At 63.4% G+C, this 18,971-nt stretch overlaps 1 protein-coding gene across 1 annotated transcript; it reads right to left on the reverse strand.

The window, feature by feature from the left end:
• Positions 1-478: 478 nt before the first annotated feature.
• Positions 479-17,062, reverse strand: IL2RB (interleukin 2 receptor subunit beta). Its single transcript, XM_081311228.1, has 10 exons — positions 16,936-17,062; positions 11,940-12,051; positions 11,472-11,586; positions 10,636-10,714; positions 9,647-9,752; positions 8,569-8,717; positions 7,448-7,613; positions 6,944-7,064; positions 5,173-5,257; positions 479-2,990 (listed from the first exon to the last, which is right to left on the reverse strand). Exons 2-10 carry the CDS (start codon positions 12,010-12,012, stop codon positions 2,244-2,246), a joined length of 1,641 nt encoding a protein of 546 aa, XP_081167354.1. The 5' UTR covers positions 12,013-12,051; positions 16,936-17,062; the 3' UTR covers positions 479-2,243.
• Between the last annotated feature and the right edge of the window lie 1,909 nt (positions 17,063-18,971).

Below are 18,971 nucleotides of genomic sequence, written 5' to 3' on the forward strand. Positions count from 1 at the left end.
GGCACTGCAGGATCGAAAGCTGCATCCAGGCTCTGCAGGAAGATCTGTGATCCATTAGCAATGTCTGCCACGATGGAGTTTTATGAATGTCAGGGATGGCCACCCACAGCCTGGTCTTCATTTTTATTTTTATTTTTTCAGGGCACTGAAATAGATGTGTGTGTGTGTGCATGTGCATGCAAGCCCGTGCGTTCACATACAGATAGATATAAAGCCATCAATCAAGTGAACCCTTCCCTAAGTACAGACCTGTGCAGGATGGGCTGAGGGTGCTGGACACAGAGTAGGAAACCCTGCTCCTGAGACATGCCCTTTATAACCCTTTTGCTTGGGCTCAGGCAGCAAATTTCCATTTGGTCTTCAACTTCCCCCTCTAGACTGAACTGAGACAACAGATTTCCATCAGGCAATGGATTTAAATACTATTTTGTTTTTTTGTTTTTTACTTTTTACAGTTAGCTTTTATTTACAATGAAACCCATTTTCCCCATTTACAGAAGCAGTTTTCCTTAAATAAATGAATTTGAACAAAAATAGTGAAATGATTTAAAGAAAAAAAAAATATGATGATGGCCGAGCGAGCTCATGAAGAGAAAGAGATACACACGAACGGCCAGGACTTGAGAAACAGAACCTTCCCAAGGACTCTTCAAAGCTGTGGGGGCCAATGTTATTACCATTGTGGGGATAAGGAAACTGAACGCAGAGAGGTTTGTATTTTGCCCTGGAACACACAGCAGAGTGCCAACGGGGAGCTCAGGAGTGACCAGACCAGGACCTGCAGCCCAGGACACACAGCAATTTAAGGCAGAAGGTGAGAAATGACACCTGTGTGATTCAGCCCTTTCCACAGTGAAGATCCAAGACTCTCACAACCTCAGGGAAGGGGAGTTTATTTTGGCCTAAAGAAACAGAAATGGTCAAGAGCGCCCTGGGCAGTTAGAGTTTCTGTGTCAGGATCCCGATGCCCTCAGCTCACGTGGTTCCACTCCTGGGAGGCTCATCCATAAGCACCTGCTCCCAGAGGCCGCCCTCCCTCCCGGAATTCAGACTGAGAGGTTATCTGATTGGCTAGATAAGGCTACGTCTCCCTGATTGGACAGAGCTTCAGCCTATGGGTGGGCTTGTGGTCAGGCACCCAATCAGCTGCGAGCGGGACCCATAAGAAGCGCAAGCACTGGGTACCCGAGTCAGCCGGCTGCGGCCTGGCCTCTGCCCTTTGGAGGAGCGAGGCTGTGGTCACCCCGGTGTGACCAGTGCCCAGGGCAGAGGGCAGAGAAGCAGAGGAGTGGCAGGAGCACTGGGAAGGACGGAGCCACTTGAGTGGGCGGGGAGGGCTGCGCCTCTTGCTGGGGCGGGCTTGGCCTCTGTGCGGGATCCTGCCCTTCATCAGCTCGTCCAGGGAGCCCGGGGGGTGCGGGGTATCAAGTGCAGTGAAAAGACACTGAGGGCCCGCTTTCTGGAGGACAGCTCAGCGCGGAGCAGGCGGCCCCTGCGCAGCGCCCCTTGGCCGCGCCAGGGTTTACTTTCCAGCAGGCCTCCCTGGTGAGTCCGTGAGGCCACCGTGGAAAGATCGGCAGCGGGCATTCTGCAGGGGCGCTTTGTCCATACTTGGGCCACATTTAGGATGCAGCCTGCAAGCATTCTGGGCTCAGGAGAAAGCCCCCCCCCCCCCAAATAAGTAACAGGGCCTCTTTCTCCAGCCACCTCGTGCTCCTAAGAGTGGGTCCTTTCCGGTGGAATCTGGAGATTTGGGCACATTCAGGAAGGCGGTGTTTCTCCCCAGGCAGAAGCAGAACTGGCACTGGCATTGAAGGATGCAGCGGAGGCCAGACCAGGTGCAGGAAATACCACATGCAAAGTTTTGGGACACAAAGCAGCTCCAAGTGGCTCAGTAGGACCCTGGTGAGGGTCCAGATGGGAAAATCCTGATACGATGCTGGAGGGGCAAGTGCCAGGCCAAGAAATGGAGCTGGGCAATGGGGAGCCACGCCAGGTCTCGAGCAGGGGAGGGACCTGGCTACATTTGTATTGTGGATGCGCACTTGTCCTGTGGAGGATGGACAGGGGAACCAGGGAGCAGCAATTGAGTATGTGGGGCTGGGTGGGGCCATCTGGATGGAGATGTCTAGGGGCAGCTGGACACTAAGCATCCTCAGCAGTGGATTGTCCTCAAGGACAGAACTGGCCCCTCTGCAGGCCTGGCGCAGTGGCTGGCTGGCCTTCCCCCACTGGTCGTCAGTCTACACCAGGTGAGCTGGGTCCTGATCCTGGAGTTCTTGGAGGGACAGGTAGGCATCCGTGTTCAGGGCCAGGCCGGAGCTAGGGGCTCTGACCCAGCCTTGCCCAGGAGGGCTGGCCGGGCAGGAGTCGGCTCCTTCCCTGGGGCCAGGGGCAGGGTCCTCCCTCCCAGCCTCTCCCAGGACTAGCTCCAGGGAGGACTGGGAACCCACCAGGTTGGGGGCTGCCCGGACAAGAGGCCCTAGAGACTGGGTGCCCCAGTCTTGGGAGGCTCCCTCCTGCAGGGAGGAGGGCGGCCTCTCTGCGCTGGCCCCATGGCCCCCGGGGGCAGTGTTGGGGGAGCCTCCGAGGAGACCGGGCGAGAAGAGCAGCAGGTCATCCCCTGGGGGGAAGGTGCAGTAGGCATCCTGGTCCCCGTTCGCGGGCGGCAGGGGCGGCAGGGGCGACCCCGTGGGCACCCCAGGCCCGCCCTCTTCGGGCTCCTCCTCCGCGCAGGGGTCAAAGGTGAAGTACACCTGACAGGGCTCGATCTCCAGGGCGTCGGGAAGGTGGAAGAAGAAGTAGCCCTGGTTGGTGAAGCAGCTGGTCTGCGAGTGACCGCTGGGCGAGGGCGAGGGCGCCTTGTCCTGCTGCAGCAGGAGCAGCTGTGTGGCCTTGGTGTCCTTGTCCAGCACTTCCAGCGGCGAGATCTCGGCCGCGGGGCCGCCCGGGCTGAAGGAGGTGGAGGGCAGGGGCGAGCAGAGCCACTTCTGCAGGGAGAAGGCCCCGCCAGGGTGAGGCCGCGGTTGTCCCTGCGGGCCCCCAGGAGGCCCACCCCACCCCTGGGCTCTGCACAACCCTGGCTCACAAGGGCCCAGGGGACTTCGGTGTGGGCACCTGCTTGTGTCCAGCTGCCACAGCAGGGGACAGAATCCCCAGAGTGCCGTGAGAGTTTGCGTTGACCAGGCCCCCAACTTAATGGCAGCAGGGCCCAAGGGCACATCCTGGGGGAGAAGCCGGTCCTGCCCCGTGTACCTCAGGCCCCAGCCCCAGGGTTATCAGGCCACGGGGCCACGGGGCCACTACTGGCCTGCCCGCTGATTGGGCTTGTGCATACGGGTGTGTGCATGAGGGTACACTTCCCCTCCCCACGCCAGGCCTGGGCCAAGGACACAGTCCAGATGGCCCAGGGTCCAGGCTGCCTGTCACAGGCCAGCTGGGGCAGAGCCAGGACCCAGGAAACATCCCTGTGTTAATGGGAGGGACAGCGGGCCCTCATTTTCTTCTCCCTCCCAGTGCCCCGCAGCCCCTCACCCTCCCTGTTGAAAGCAAGTGCCCACCCACAGGTCCCAGCTACTCAGAAGCCCACACAGTCCTGGCGTGGAGTGGGGAGACCCAGGTTCCAGCCCCAATCCTGGCACTTTCCCGCTGTGTGACCCCAGGCAGGCCACTACACCCCTCTGAGCCTGTTTCCACAGAGGTCAGCCACCTCTTTCTGACGCCTCACTGCCGTCTGTTGGGTCAGCGAGGAGATAGATGTCAGGTAAGAAAATGGAGGTGGCTCACGGAGCACAGCGTAGAGTGTGGGCTGCAGAGGTCAGGGGACAGTTGATCCCTCAGGATGAGGCCCAGTGTGACCTGCCGCAGGGTGGATGAGTCAGAGAATCCAGCAGCCCTGGGTCCTGGGAACCCTCAGCAGCGGGGACCGGGGGCTGCCCTGCCCCTGACAGGCCCGAGGGTCCAGACCTCCTACTCAGGGGACTGACGGAGCAGCAGAGAGCCTGGCCCTCCTGGGCCTTCACTCTGCCTGCAGGCCTGCGGGACACCTAGGAGAAGCCCAGCCCCTGCACACGCCCATGTGCACACACCCACATGCACACACCCACATGCACAAGCTGATCTGTGGGCCCGGTCAGTAGTGGCCCTGTGGCCCTGTGGCCTGGTAACCCTGGGGCTGGGGCCTGGGGTAGCCGGGGCAGGACCGGCTTCTCCCCCAGGAGCTGAGGGGAAGCCTCGCTAGCCCTGGACCTCCTAGGGATGTCCCCTCCCCATGCCAGGCCTGGGCCAAGGACCTAGCCCCAGGGGTGACCGCATGGCCTCCCCTCCAGGAAGGAGCTGACTCCGGCCTCAGGGCACCCTAGGCCCTCTGAATCGGGGCTTTGGCTGGAAGAGGCATGGGGGTACGGGGACAGCGGCCCCCAGCCCATCGCAGCCCCCAGCCCAGTCGCAGCCCCCAGCCCCTGCTGTGGTCCGACACGCCCTCGAGCCTGGCCTTTGACGCCGGGGGAAGGGCTCTAAGGGTGACCCCACGCCCCCCTCAGGGGTGGGGTAGCTGGAGTTTTGCAGGTTCCAGGAGGGACCCCTGCTCGGTCCTGAGAACACACAGCGGCTCCTGACAGCAGGCCCCGCACGGCCCTCTTGTCCCCCACCGCCCTCTGACCTCCTGATCTGGGGCCCACGTCCGATGGGGGGGAGCAGAAGCCCCTCCCAGTCCCCGGGCTCCTGAAGCAGCTGGGGCTGGGGAGGGCGGGGCTGGGGCTGCAGGTAAAGCTCAGGTGTCCCCCTCTGGGCTGCCTCTTCAGAGAAACCACGATCTAGGACCCCAGGTGGCTGAGGACCTGCTGATGTCTGTGATAAGTGGCAGGCTGCCCAGGGGCCAGGGTGGCAGACAGTGGTCCCCCTGGTCCCTGGAGCACTTCCCCGGGCCAGGCATCGTTCACACGGCAGTTCACACAATCCTGTTTGCTCCCCACCGTACAGGTGAGGAAGCTGTGGCACAGAGAGGTTCTACAGTGAGCCCAAGGTCACATAGCCATGTGGATGGCAGGTACCACAGCCTGAGGGTGCCCGTGCCAGAGACAGGGACAAGAGCCTGCACCTGACTGGGGACATCACACTTTGGCTGTGCCCCCTCCCCACCCCACTGTCCCCACTGTGTGCCTCCGCTCCTACCTGCAGGTCTCCTCCGTGCTCGGAGCTCAGCTGGGAGAAGAACTCTGAGGGGTCTGGGATGCGACACTTCAGAACCTTCTTCAGCCTGAACCAGGGAGAGGAAGGAGGGTGAGGACAGGAAGTGGCCACAGTGTCCCCTGCCAGAGCCCACAGCTCTGCGGACAGGTCACAGGCCAGGCCACATTCACCCAGTCATGCAGCCAATATGATCAAGGCCCCACTGCAGAAGGATGCTGGGCGGGTTCTGGGGACACAGGAATGGCCACCAGAGAAGGTCCCTGACTTCCAGGTGCTGACATTCTGAGGAGGAGACAGACGTATACCAGGCATGTCACAGTACCACCATCCTGTGGAGCAGAGTGTACTCAAGAGGACGTAGAGGTGGGCAGAGATCACACAAGCCAGAGTGGTCAGGGTTGGAGGTGGCTGGTGCAGAGTGAGGCATGAGAAGGGAAGTAGGAGAGAGTCCTCCTAGTCAGGGATGCCATGGGTAATGGTTCAGGTTGTGCACTGTCCAAGGGCATCTGGCTTTGATGGGTGGACTGGACAGTGAGTGGGGGGCTGAATTCCAGCCCTGTTGTTTGCCAAGCTGAGTGTCAGAGATCTGTGTGCATCTGCCTGAGGAAAAGGGCACTGTTTTCTTATTTGCATTAAAGTTCCAAATGGCTGGTGGAGGCCCTGGACCGTCAGGGTGTACTCCAGGAACAGTGGGAAGTCTCTGAAGAGTTTTAGATAGAGCATGACCCAGGAATGGACTGAGGAGACTGAGAATGTCAGAACCACCACACTGGGCCCAGATCAGGAGAGTTGGGCTTCCACCCCAGCCTCACTGCTCCTGAAGTGTGACCTCAGGCAGGTTGAAATCCAGTGGCAGCCCCTGACTCGCTGCCTTCCCTGACTGTGGAGAGCCAAGAGGGATGTTGCAAATGGACACATTTTGGGCACAGCCAAGGGCTGTCTCTCCTTTCAGTAGCACCAGGGCTGACCTCAGGGGGCAGTGTCCCTGGATAGAAGGGTGGCCTCCTCACTGCCCTTCCACACAGCAGCGAGAACCACAGCCAACAGCCCTGGTCCCAGGCCACCAGGCACACAGCACCAGGTCCTCACTGTGGCCTTTTTTAAGACCCCAGAAAGCAAACACGGCCCACAAGTCCAGGTTCAAGGTCAGCCTCCCTCTGGGCTCTGGCCACATCGGCCTCCTGTGGTTGTGTTCCTGGGGTTCCTCCCTCTTCCTACCCAGGGCCTTTGCACCTGCCATTCCTCTGCCTGCAGGGCTCCCCGTCCTCTCCGCCCCACCTGGGAAGCTCCTCCTTCAGATTCCAAGGGCATCATCCCCTCCTGGGGGACACGACCCCTGCACCCCCAGCCGAGGTCCCTCTCCCTGTCACCTGCTCCTGACTCCTGATACCTGCCGTCCCTGCCTGCGTCATTGCCTGTTGGTTAGGAAGCACCCGCCTCCTCACTGACTGCCCTGGGAGCGGGGAACAGGCCCGTGTCTTGCCCTCGTGTTCCCAGCACAGAGAGGGCTGGATGAGTGGATGCGCAGCCTGGGCAGACCCCGCAGGACCCAGCAGAGAGGACGCTGCCCAGGGCAGGGCTCAGGAGCCTCCCCGACTCCCCACCTGGGGCCGAGTTGCAGGGCAAGGCCAGGTGTTGGTGGGGCCGGCCCTTGGGACAGGTGCAGGTGGGGCAGGGGCAGGGGCTCAGGGCAGAGCCAGCTGGGGGGAGTGCCGCTGGGTAAGAGCGTGAGGAGGCAGAGGGCCCTTCTTACCACGGCCCGATGTACCCGAAGTTGGCCAGGAAGTAGACGGAGACCATGAGGCCCACAGCGACCCCGAGGCCCAGGATGGTGTGGCTGAACCAGGGCAGCGGCAGGGTCTCCTTCCCAGGGGCTGCCCAGTGGGGAGGGAAGCAGGAGACGGGTCAGAGAAGAGGCCCGCATCCTGCCCGGCGCCTGTGCTGGGGGCTGGGGTCCCGCTGAAGGCCACCCCTCCAGGAAGCCAGGTGAGACGCTTAAAGGAAATGACACTCCAGAGCCCCTGGGCTCGGCCCATCCCACGGGCCCACCTGGGGGCACACAGGGGGCCTGGCCTGGCTTGAGCCTGAACGTCACAGGGTGCCAACCCGCCCTGCACCCGCCACGGGCCATGGAAGTCCCTCCCCTGGGTGAGCCCTGTCCTCGCAGGCTGCAGCAGGAGCCAGCAGGGGCCTGGGGGCAAGCTCTGCGCCCCACCCGCTGCCCCAGAGCCACCCCAGGTGCCCGCAGCCCCGGTACCTGCAGGCCTCGTCCTGAAGGCCAGCGGCTGGCTCCAGGGGCTCCACACGGTGTGGTCGCCTCGCCGGGGCCTGACCCGCACCTGCAGCTCATACGGGGTGCGCGGGGTGAGCTGCTCCAGCCAGATCCATTGCTGCTGCTGCCTGAGGCTCAGCAGGGCGGCCTCCTGGGCAGGGGAAGGGCGGTCAGCGTGGGGGGACGGTCCCCACTGCCCACGGCACCTCCCACGGCTGAGCCAGGACGCTGGCCCGGCAGCACCCGCCCTGATCTGCCACCCTTCTCCCAGCCTTCCCGATGACTCCCTGACTGCCCAGCTGCTGGGTCCCCAAGCCCCAGGGTCACCCTGACTCCCTGCAACCCCCACACTGAGCCATCTGCCCGTGGGTGTCTCCACCAGAGGCCACCTGGGGACCTCCACTGGAGTCCCATCTCCGCGAGGAAGAGGGGTGGCTCCACAGGTGCCCACCGCCTCGGACGCCTCTTTTCCTTCTTCCTGTCCCCCAGACACGTGGGCTGCGTCCTGCCTGTGAGAGGCATGACGTCCTCTGTGTTTGGAAAACACCAGAGTTCCAAGTGGCCCTCACGGTCTCTCTCAAATGTCTGTCCCTATAGTTCCCTTGATGGCCCTTGTCAATCCATGTCCCCATCTCGCATCCTCGTGTCTGCCTGCTGCCCTCCCTGGGAGCCTGTGTCGGAGTCCCCGAGAGTGGCCAGCTCCCAGCCTGGCCTCCCAGGCTCTCCCCAGTGTAGTAGGTGCTCAGTAAACGAGTGCAGAGAGGGATCAAGTGAACAGAGGAGTAAGTGGGGACCCGCGGCCCCACGGACAGGGCACTCTGGAGCGTGGAGAGGCTGCTTCGTTGCCCTCTGAAGCCACACGGGCAGACGGGGTGGGCAGCAGCTGCCCCTTGGCTTCATGGGTCTTGCCCTGGGGGCTGCCTGGATGCACCCCCGCTGCATCCCCAGGTGGTGGGCAGCACCACGCAGCGGGGGAGGTGGGGACAACTCAGCCACCCGCCCCTGCCTGGGGCTGCCAGGATGTGGCTGAGCTGGAGGACAGACAGGAAGTGGACATGCAGCAGGACAGGGAGGAGCCAGGTAGGCCGGGCCGGGCCACCTCCTACCTCCCAGCTGTGGCCCGGGGACCGTGTGCGGACCTCGAACTCCAGGTAGGACTCGATGTAGTGGGAGACCAGGGAGGTGCGCCAGGTCACGTTGCATGTGTGGGTACCAACCTCGAGGACCTGGAGGGAGTCGGGGGCCAAGAGGCGCACTGGGGACAGGAGAGAAGAAGGGACAGCTAGGTGCCTCTGGTGGTGACAGCAGGCCGGACCTCACCGGCACCCCCGCACCGATGACCCTCCCTCCTGGCCGCCGTCCCTCCCCTCCCCCATGCTCAGGGCTGTCCCCTCCTGCAGGTCCCTGCTCAGAGCCTCCTGGGCCTCCTGGCCACCCGCCTGCTGCTGTCCCTCCAGCACTGACCACCCATGGCGCTAGTGTCTGCTGTGGCTCCCTTTTCTGTCTCAGCCCCGCAGAGGGCAGGACCTGAGGTGCCCGGGGCCCTGGGGCCTGGAATGGCCCCTGGTTTTCAATGTGATGGTCACAGGGGATTCTGAAGCCCAGCTGACCCTCCTCTCTGGCCTCAGGTCCGTGCCGACTACGTGCTGAGCGGCTTCCTCGACTGGGCTCAGAGTCCCTCACCACTGTGGCCAGGCGGCTCTGGGTACCTCCGGAGGAGGGGACGGGGCTCAGCACGCCCCATGTCTGCACCCTGGTTCTCGCCACCCAGCTCTCCCCTAGAGAGGTCCCCCAGGTCAGAGGAAGGGGGTGGCCACCAGCCACTTCCAGCCAACCTTCCCAGAGCCCTGCTGGGCACAGGCCTGGTGCCAGGTGCTCAGAGAGGAGACGGGAAGGGCAGCCACTGTGCCCTCGGGCAGCCCAGGGCCAGCGAGGCAGTGACACGTCAGATGGCTGAGCTCAGGGTGGGGCGTCGGGGGGGTGGCTGGAGGAGGGGACCCTCGCAGCCTTCAGGTGGGGGGACCTCCCGGGTGGGTGGCCTTCCAGGTGGGTCCGGGGCTCAGAGGCACTGCTGGTGGCCCGGGTTCAGGGACAGGCTGCAGGGTGGGAGCCGTTGGCGGGTGGTGACGGGGACAGAGCCCTGCAAGGCAGGAAGGGGCGCCCGGCCCGCAGGCCCTCACTCACTTCTGTGGAAGGGCCTGAAGGCCTGGCTCTTCAGCAGGCGCCACCGCCCGTCCTCCCAGCAGACCACGCTGATGTTGAGGACGTCCACCGCGTTCACGGGCTGGGACTGCAGGGAAGAGGGGCCCAAGTGGCTGCCAGCCGCATGGGGGCTCGGGGACCCGCCTCAGGTCAAGGCCTCCCACACTGCTCCCAGGTGGCCTGCGTGTGGCTCCAGAGGCCACGCCTTCTCACTGTGACCTGTGGCCACATTGCCTGTCCCCTGACCCTCGAGAACCCACAGAAGCCAAGGAAGGTGTGGCCTGGGTGTCCCTGATGGAGAGTGCCCAGATGCCACCCGGGATACGGCCACGAGCCCCCCAGAGGCAGCCAGGCCAGCAGCCCCCAGGGCCAGTCCCAGCTGTGCCCTCCCTGGCTGTGACCTCGGGCAGGGGGCCCAGTCCTCTGACCCTCCTTTCTTCATGAGTGAGAAGGGACGGTGCTGGGCCACTCACGATGGACAGCAACAAAGCCAAGCGCCCGTCCACGCGCTCCAGCCTCACGAGTCCCCTCCAGGGAGCCACCATTACTGCTCCCATTTCACAGAGGGGACACCAGGGCACTGAAGTTGCCCAAGGTCGTCCATCTGGGGGACAATGCCACCAGCCCTGCTGTCCACCTCAGTCCCCAGACGTCCCTATCACCCTGCGTGCCCAGCCCTAGCATGAGTCCCCTGTGGGTGTCCCATTACTGGGGCTGTCCCCATTTGACAGGGACGATGGGCGTGTCGCAGGACCCACAGAGCGCGGGGGACGCGGCCTGGACAGAGGCGCATGGCCTCACTCGCCCAGGGCAAGCCAGGCCAGGCTGAGCTCTGACCCGGGTCCCCTCCCTCCTGCCGCCGCCTCCTCAGCCCCGGAGCCGTGGAGGTGGCCTGGCCACGCATGTCAGCTCCAGGGCCTCTGGAGACCCCGTCCGGAGCTGGACCCCAGCTTCACGGCTGGGCTACTGACATCCGGCTTTCCGAGGACCAGGTCACAGGCCCAGGACGCCTGCCCGCCCGGGGACAGCTCACAGGTCTTGTTCCAGGGCCTGCAAGGCAAGAGGGTGTCCTGAGGAAGAGGGAAGGGCCGCGCGCTGGGGGGACCCCTCTCCGTCCTGGGCAGCTCTTCTGCCGCCTGGAGAGGACCCGACCCCCACCTGCCCCCCAGTGCTCCCTGGGGCCAGCGCCTTCCCCGCCCTCGTGAGCCATCCAGAGCCCAGAGCTCCGCGGGGCTCAGGGTGCCGTCCTGAACTTGGCCTCCAGAGCCCCAGGACTCAGTGCCCACCAGGAGCCAGGCCCAGGCTCCGCCGGCCTCCCGCTGCCCACCCCGCCCCGCAGAGCCCACTCTGCCCAGCCTCCCTGCCTCCCCAGCCTGCGGGGACCAGACTGCACCCAGAGACACCCTCACCAGCTCCCTCCCAGCCCCCGGGTCCCCAGACACTCCCTTTCCCTGTCCCCACAAGACAGCACTGATCCAGCTAATGGTTCCCTGTCCCCACAGCTGCCCAAGGCGGGGGAGTCCTCTCAAAATCCCAGCCCACAATGGAGCCCAGCCTCGGGGAGCAGGAGGCCTTCCGTCAACCCCAGACACCTGTCCAGCTCAGGGCCACCCCAAGGCTGCGGCCTGGACCCTGGCCAGGCTCCAGGTGCGAACAGCTGACTGGCCACAGCAACCGTCAGACCCCCGTGACTCCGAGCCTGCCTGCCCTAGGTTCTCAGTGGCTTCCTGGGGCCGATATGCAGGACCCGGTGGCTGTCAGATCCCAGCCCAGAGGTCCTGCTGCAATTCCAGGGGGCCACACTCACCGGACGTTGGACTTGGCGTGGAGCTGGCAGGACGCTCCCTGCGGGCCCCCCTCCCGGCTCCACTCGCAGGAGATGTTGGCTTTGGAGTTGTAGAAGCACGAGAGCTGTGAAGCGTCTGTGGGCAGGCGGGTGGTGAGCGGAGGGTCGCAGGGGGACGAGGGCAGGCCACCACCCTGCTCCCGCTCCCTGCGCCTGCCAGAGGAGGAGGGGGCGACTCTGGCCCGAGGAGAAGGGATTCAGAGCCTGCCCGGTCCCATGGCGAGGAAGGGCGAGGAAGCAGCCTCTCTGTGGCTTGGAGAGGCAGGTCCTGCAGCAGGGACCAGCCCAGGGCCCAGCGGGGAGGTGGACGCCTGCTTCCCCGTTCCTCCTCCCCTGCCTCCTGCGACCCAGAAGCAGGGACCTGGGAAGGGTTCTAGAGGCCTGGGCCCCCTCCCCAGGGAAAGCACAGCCAGATGCCAGGGTCCTCACCATTCACCACTGCAGACGTCAGAGGCAGGAGGAGGAGGAGAAGCAGACACCCGGTCAGAGTAGGGGCTGCCATCACCTTCACGAGGTGGAGCTGGGGCAGGGAGCCCTGGCGCTAGGGGGAGAGAGCAAGAAAGTGAACACCACCCCTTGGGTACCCTGCTCCCCACCTGCCCTCGCAGCCCCAGGGCCTTTGCACCTGCTGGCCCCACCCCCACACAGGCCACTCCTGTCCTTTGCATTCCTGCTCAGATGTCACCTCCTTAGAGAGGTCCTCCCTGAGCACCTGTTACTTGCCACCCAGCATTGTTTGTTGACAATAGTAAGTAAATCTCTATCCTTGGGAAATGTGTTCCAAGACCCCGGGTGGGTGCCTGAAATCGCAGCGTGCCAACCTCTACACACTAACTCTGCTTGTCCTGTGCACGCACATCTATGATAAAATCTGAGTTGGACATTGGGCGCGTAAGAGATTAGCAACAGTAAAATAAGACAGATGTTTAGTCCTAACAATAAACCGCAGCAAACATTATTTGAATGTGGTCTCCCTCTCTCCCTCTCTCTCTCCCTCCCTCTCCCTCCCTCTCCCTCTCTCCTCTCCCTGTGTTTCTCCATCTCTCCCTCTCTCCCTCTCTCTCTCCCTCCCTCTCCCTCGTTCTCTCTCCTCCTCTCTCTCTCTCTCTCTCCCTCCCTCTCCCTCCCTCTCCCTCTCTCTCTCCCTCTCTCTCTCTCCCTCTCTCTCCCTCTCTATCCCTCTCCCTCTCCCTCTCCCTCTCCCTCTCCCTCTCCCTCTCCCTCCCTCTCCCTCTCCCTCTCCCTCTCCCTCTCCCTCTCCCTCTCCCTCTCCCTCTCCCTCTCCCTCTCCCTCTCTCTCTCTCTCTCTCTCCTCCTTGCACCACCTCACCCTTCAGAGGCTGTGCGGTGACACAGTGCCTAGGTGAGGAGACACAGCCAGGCTGTGACATCGCACTGTGATGTGTCCCCAGTCAATGTGATAACCCAGACAGCTACTAAGTGACCAGCCAGCCAGTTGTGGCCTCATGGGAACCCTGGACAAGGGGTGACTTAGGACAGACGGAAGGACAGCGTGCAGGTTTATCATGCTATTCACAACTGTGTGCAAGTTAAAGCTTCTGAATTGTTTCTTTCTGGAATTTTCTATTTAGTCTTTTCCCACCACGGGTGGCTGAAATGACAGAAATCAAACTCGCATGTAGGAAGGAGCGATTGTACTCCTGTCTTTGTTTTCTGTCTACACACACACACACACACACACACACACGCATGCACACGCACACGCACACACATGCACACTCAAGTTTTTGAATGAACCTGTGAAGGAACACGGGACAGAGGTGGACCTGCCCGCCAGGGGTCTGCAGAGGCTCTCTGGCCTGCCCCTGCCCTTTGTCCTTCACGGAGGGGACTGAAGACGAGATCTGACAGCAGCGAGTCCTGTTAGAGAGAGCAGCCCCCCAGGGCTGGGAGCTGTGCCCGCAGAGCCCCCGAGGGCGAGGTTGACCTGCCCTGTGGTGCTGGGAGCAGGAGAGGATCCTTCTAGAAGGCAAATCCTTGTCCTTCTCCAAGGTCCTGCAAAAGCAGTTCTGTGTTCCTGGGTCCAGCCTGGTGGCCCCCTAGAGCCCAGCCCAAGTCAGCCCTGTCTCCAGGACAGACCCCGCATCCCCTCCAGGGCCATCGGAGGAGCAGGCTGGGGCAGGGGGACGCCCTCCACCCTGCTGGGGGTCCAGCCTCACAGCTGGGACAGCAGAGGCAGAGAGGCCAGTCACAGCCGGCAGGACGCTCCCAGGTGACCAGGTGGGGTTTCTAACGTGGATCTTAAGAAGCAGCTCTGAAGTGGCTGCCGTGCCCTGGGCAGCTGGACAGGAGGTCATGACAACAGTGTCACCCCATGGCTGGCAGAGGCCAGGGACACACCTTCCAGGTGTGGCCTCCCTTCACCCACAATCCTGGCCCTTTTATTGTCCCCACTTGGCCGTAAGGAAGAGGCAGGGGGCTGCCCCAACCCTCACCAGGACCTGATTGTGCCCTGAGCCCGCTGCCCACCTGAAGCCCCGCAGGAGGGCAGGGCCGCCCGGCTTTGCCCAGAGAGCGGGAAATCTCCCTCCCAGCCTCTGCAGAGACCCAGGTTTCCCTGAGTGTCCATTACACATGGCCCTGGCCAGTGCTTTCATGGGCATGGACCCAGGTCACAGTTCCTATCCCGAGCTTCCAAGACTGCACCTGGGAGCCCTGCGGCCGACCCTGAGCCCGGGCGCTCCTTGGCAGCTCAAGACCCCCGTCCCCCTGCCCAGGGGTTGGAAGGAGCCCTGCCCAGGCGCCTGCCCTTGAGGCCCAGTGACGCAACAAGGAGACAGAGAGGGGTCGGGGCCGGGGGACCCCTGGGTGAGCGTCTGGCAGCCCAAGTGCAGGGGAGGGGTGGTGAGGGGTGGCGAGGGGTGCGGGGAGGCCTGGCCTCCCTCCAGCCTCCCATCTTTGGTCCAAGTCCTCAGGGCACCGGGCTCTACTGCCCCTTCCTCCTTGTCCCCAGCTCCCTCCCGTGTCCCCTTCCCCTTCCCCCTGAATCTCCCATCAGCCCCGCCCCACCTCCTAGGGGTCTTCCCCTGGTAAGCGCCCCCCAAGCCTCCGCCTGGACCCTCCCGGGCCCAGGGAGGGCCCAGCTCACCCCACACTCCTCCCACTGGATGTCCTAGCTGTCCCCAGGCCCCCTCTCCTGGGTCCCCACACCACCCATCCTAAGCCCATGGACAGGACAGCCCAGTGGTCCCAGCCTGACTCCTCCTCTCCACCCCCGAAGGTCAGCTGGCGTCCTTCCAGCCGGGACCTGGCCTGGTCTCATCTGCAGCAGGAGCCTCAGGCCCCGGGCTCCACTCCCCTGTCACCTCCATTCACCCTCCTCTCTGCCCCAACACAGGCGGTGACCAGAGTCTCAGTGCCCGCTTCCCGCGCGTCTCCGTGACGGAAACCAGGCGGCTCCCCTCTGGCTCTTACTGTGACACACGCAGCTCTGTCCCGCGCCAGGCCCCTGCCAAGCGCTTCACAGGCCCTGACTCATCTCACCTGTGCACAGCTCACGGGGTCTGCCGTCATCGTCCCCGCTCCCCAGATAAGGAAGCCGAGACTCACGTCACTTACAGACGGTCTGGCATTCCAGGCCCGGATGCACCCTGAGGCCGCGGACAGGACAGCCCAGTGTCCCCAGGGCTGGTCCCAACTGTGCAGACCTGCCCCCAGACCCTGGGCCCAGGCCCCCGGAGTCAGAGCCAGCCCAGAGGGAGCCGTATCTTCCTGTTACCTGCAGTAGCTCAGGGCATGGGTGGGGACCCCAGAGAGGGCAGGGCCCAGCAGAGGGCCTCCCGCAAGGTCCACCCGTCAGCCTGGCTCTGGGCCAGGGCGCAGGGGGTCCTTGCTGAAGGTGCTGCTCAGATCAGCTCCAGCCCTCAGGGCCACCTCACGCCCCAGAGCATCTGGGACAGGAACCCCGGGACAAAGGGTGCAAGATGACAGGAAGTCAGGGCCCTACAGGCCTTGGCACTGGGCGGGAGAACACTCAGGAATGCCGCTGAGAGGGCACGGCCAAGGCCAGGAGGCCGGCCACCCCAGGGCTCAGGGCTGGGAGCCTGGCCACGTCCCTCATTCTGCCAGGAAGACCCTGAGACTCAGGACGGCTGAGGACCTGCTCGGAGCACAGCAAGGTCCAGCTGCAGACCAGCGCGCCCAGGCAGGACCTCTCCCTCCTGGGCCCGCCCGCAGGTGCTGGCCTGCCCCTTGGGACTGGAGACCCTGCCGGCCTCTGACTTGCACGTCCCCATCACAAGGCTTGAGGTGAGGCCCCTGGCCCCACAGATTGGTTCCAATGCTGACGCTCAGAGCCCGGGCACCTGGTTTCCAGGTAGATGGTGATGAGGCGGGCGCTCGCGGGGGCTGGCACCAGCTCCCCTTCCCGTCACTGTCACCATCCTGCCACAGCAGTTACTCCTCAGCACCCCGAGGTGTTCTAGCTCCGCTCCTCTTTCCACGTGGGGAAAGCCGGCCACAGGCCAGCCTCTTGCCCAGCTGGACGGGGCTGGGGCTGGGCCTGAAACCAGCCGCCGCTGCCTGAGGGCCCCTGGTCTGTGGGGACTGTGGGCCGGAGCAGGACAGTGAACTGGAGCTGGGTACCTGGGCATGTGGCCCACCTGGCTCTGAACTCACAGACCACCTTCCCTGGTCCTCTCTGACACACACACACACACACACACACACACACACACGACTCCGCATCTCCCAGCCAGCGGGAGGGCATCCTGGCTGTAGGGGAGGAAGGGGACCCCTCTCAGCCATCTGCTCCGTGACAAGGTGCGACAAACCCAGCTAAGGGCCCCAGCAGCAGCAGAGATAGAGCCCAGCCCCAGCACCTGGGTGGCTACTGACCCCAAGAGTCACACGCCAAGTGAGGGACAAATCCAGCCAGGAGCTCCCAGAGACTCTCAGCACCCCATCCTCACGACCAGGCCCCCGAGGGGACCCTCTCCCCCTCACCCCACAAGCCTCCTAAGGAGCATTTGTCCTGGGTGCCTCTCTAGTCTGGGTCCCTTTCCAGGGCCAGAAGGTGGCTGCCCTGTCCCACCACACACTGGCCCCCGCGCTGGGCCCCCAGGCCAGCCTCCCATGGCCATCTCTGCCCCTCTGAGTTGAAGGCCCAGCGCGCAGGGCCCAGGGAAGCCCCTCGGGCCACAGCAGCCCCAGGCTTCCCGGGAGGACTGGAAAGGAGGGTGGCCTGGCTCTGGGGACCAGCTCCTTCATCAGGAGAGCAGGGCCCACCCGTTCCCGGGGGATTCCAAGATAGGTTGGGGGTCAAGGTTCAGGCAGACCCCTGGAGTCCCACTCAGCTGCACCTCCCAGGGACCTTCCCACCCAGCGCCCCTGGATGACCAGCAGGGGGTGGTAGGGAGACACTGGGCTGCCCAGGGTGCCCTCAGGACAGAGCCAGGGGACTCACCTGGCTGGGACATGGGGCCTTGCTGCTGTGCTCCCTCTGGTCCCCGCTGCTGCCGGGACCGTGGCCATCGCAGGCTCTGGCAGCCCAGGTAGCAGGCGGCTGCTGGGCCCGCAGAGACTGAAACCCCAGGGCCAGCCCACTTCCTGTGCAGGGGATGGGGGCCAGGCTGGTGGGAGGCGGGGAGCTGGGGATGGTGAGAAAGCCTGAAAGTCCTGAGGCACCAGGTGATAAGATCTCCCTCCTACGCTGGGGGCGGCACACTCACACGCGTGCAATCGCACACTCCTGTAGGGGCCTCGCTGTGCTCAGGAGCCCGGGGGCAGCCCTGCCCCCCCCCATCTCCCCCAGGCCCCGAGCCTCATCCTCATCCGGTCTCGCGACCCACCCACTGCCCCAGGCCCCACACAAACACGGCCCTCCCGGGGTCCCCACGGCTGCCCACCCCCTCTCTCAGAGACCTCCGCCACCCCCTAGCCTCCCACGAGGCCCTCAGAGGTGACTACGGATGGGGCCTTGGCAAGTCCTCTGATGGCCACTTACAGAACATTCTAGAACTTTCTCTTCTGCTGAAGCCAGCGTTCCTAATCCCTTTCCTTTCCTCATTTTAGGAGATGGAGGGGTGGTTCAGATCATGGATTTCTTTTAAATAATAAAAACTCTCCGTCTGCTTCGTGTGCAGCGTCACCAGCCCCAGGGACCTGCAGTTCCGTCCCCAGGACCTTGCTTTCCCTTCTCTCCCAATCTTCACGGCCCCCCTCCCCCGGGTGGCACAGGAAGCTGCAGCCTCCTGGAGAAGGGGAGAGGTGAGATCAGCAGGGCAGCTCTGCAGACCCTCCAGTCTGCGCAGTGGGAGGAATGGACAGAAGACCCCAGAGAGAGGAGCGCGGGGCGTCCCTTCCGCCAACCCCAGAACTGGGCCGGGAGGAGGGGCATATGCCCAGAGCCCAGGAGGAGGGCGGAGTCAGGCTGCCCAGCAGCTGGTGGCCTTGGCCTCCCTGTGCTCAGCGCCCATGCCTGTGAGATGGAACGAGGGACCACAGTCCCTCTGGGTGTGCCAAGGGGACGGGACCAGGTGTGTGTTGAGCCCCAAACGTGGCGACACGTGGAAGGTTTGCAAGAAAAACCCGCTATGGTGTAAATGCCCCAAAAGTCACACGCTGGAAACGTAGCCCCCCAATTCATATGCCCAAGGCACTTTGAGGTGGACCTTTGGGATGTCATTAGGATTAGACGAGGTCATGGGGGGGGGGCCCAAGATGGCACCAGTGACCTTATCAGAAGAGGAGGAGCCTTGAGCTAGCACATGTTGCAATGTCTCTCTGTGACGAGGCAGCACGAGGCTGTCACCGGACACTGTGCTGTGCTCCCGGACTTCCCTGCCTCCGGAACTGTCAGCCAAATCGACCTCTGGTCTCCATAAGTTACCCAGCCTGTGGTATTTGCTTCTAGCAACAGAAGATTGACTAAGAAGCTCCCCCACCCCTTTTCCTTCTCCCCCAGAAGGTTTTCCAGCTGCCGAAGAGGGTAGTCAACACGCCATCACAACATGACGCACAGCCAGGATTCATGAAACACAGGATACTTCTGGAAGTTTTCTAGGGAACCAGGACCACGGGTCTCCCAGGGAGGAAGGCCAGGTGAACAGATTGCAAGGAAGCTGTTATTCATCGACTCTTTGGCACCCCTTGAACTAGCCAGTCCAGTGGCTTCATCTGCACACTTTAAAACACAAAGACAACAACACAGAAAGCCAGAAACCCCAGCCCCAGCACCTGTCCGCACAGCTTTGCTGGGAGAAATCCCCCCGGCCTGGCCGGCCAGGTCTGCCAGGGACTCTGCCTCTCCATCCTCCCTCCTTCCTTCATCCGTTCAGCGAGTGCTCACTGAGCACCTAGCACGGGTTCAAGGCCAGGCCTGGTGTGGAGGGCTGACGGAGACTCCACCAAGGCCAGAGCTGGGCCACTCACCTGCCCCTTGCCCATCAGGGACACAGCAGCCGGGCGGCCTCATCTGTGGAGGCTGCTGGAACAGGGGGC

This window comes from Spermophilus citellus, assembly GCF_964194105.1.
Source record: "Spermophilus citellus genome assembly, chromosome: 10".
Taxonomy (NCBI): Eukaryota; Metazoa; Chordata; class Mammalia; order Rodentia; family Sciuridae; genus Spermophilus; species Spermophilus citellus.

Excerpts from the sequence above, each read along its gene's own strand:
- IL2RB (XM_081311228.1), bottom strand. The coding sequence starts at position 12,012 with ATGGCAGCCCCTACTCTGACCGGGTGTCTGCTTCTCCTCCTCCTCCTG. Across the intron at positions 10,715-11,471 it reads CACGCCAAGTCCAACGTCCG|GCCCTGGAACAAGACCTGTG; the intron begins GTGAGTGTGGCC and ends CTTGCCTTGCAG. Across the intron at positions 9,753-10,635 it reads TGGTCCTCGGAAAGCCGGAT|TCCCAGCCCGTGAACGCGGT; the intron begins GTCAGTAGCCCA and ends TCTTCCCTGCAG.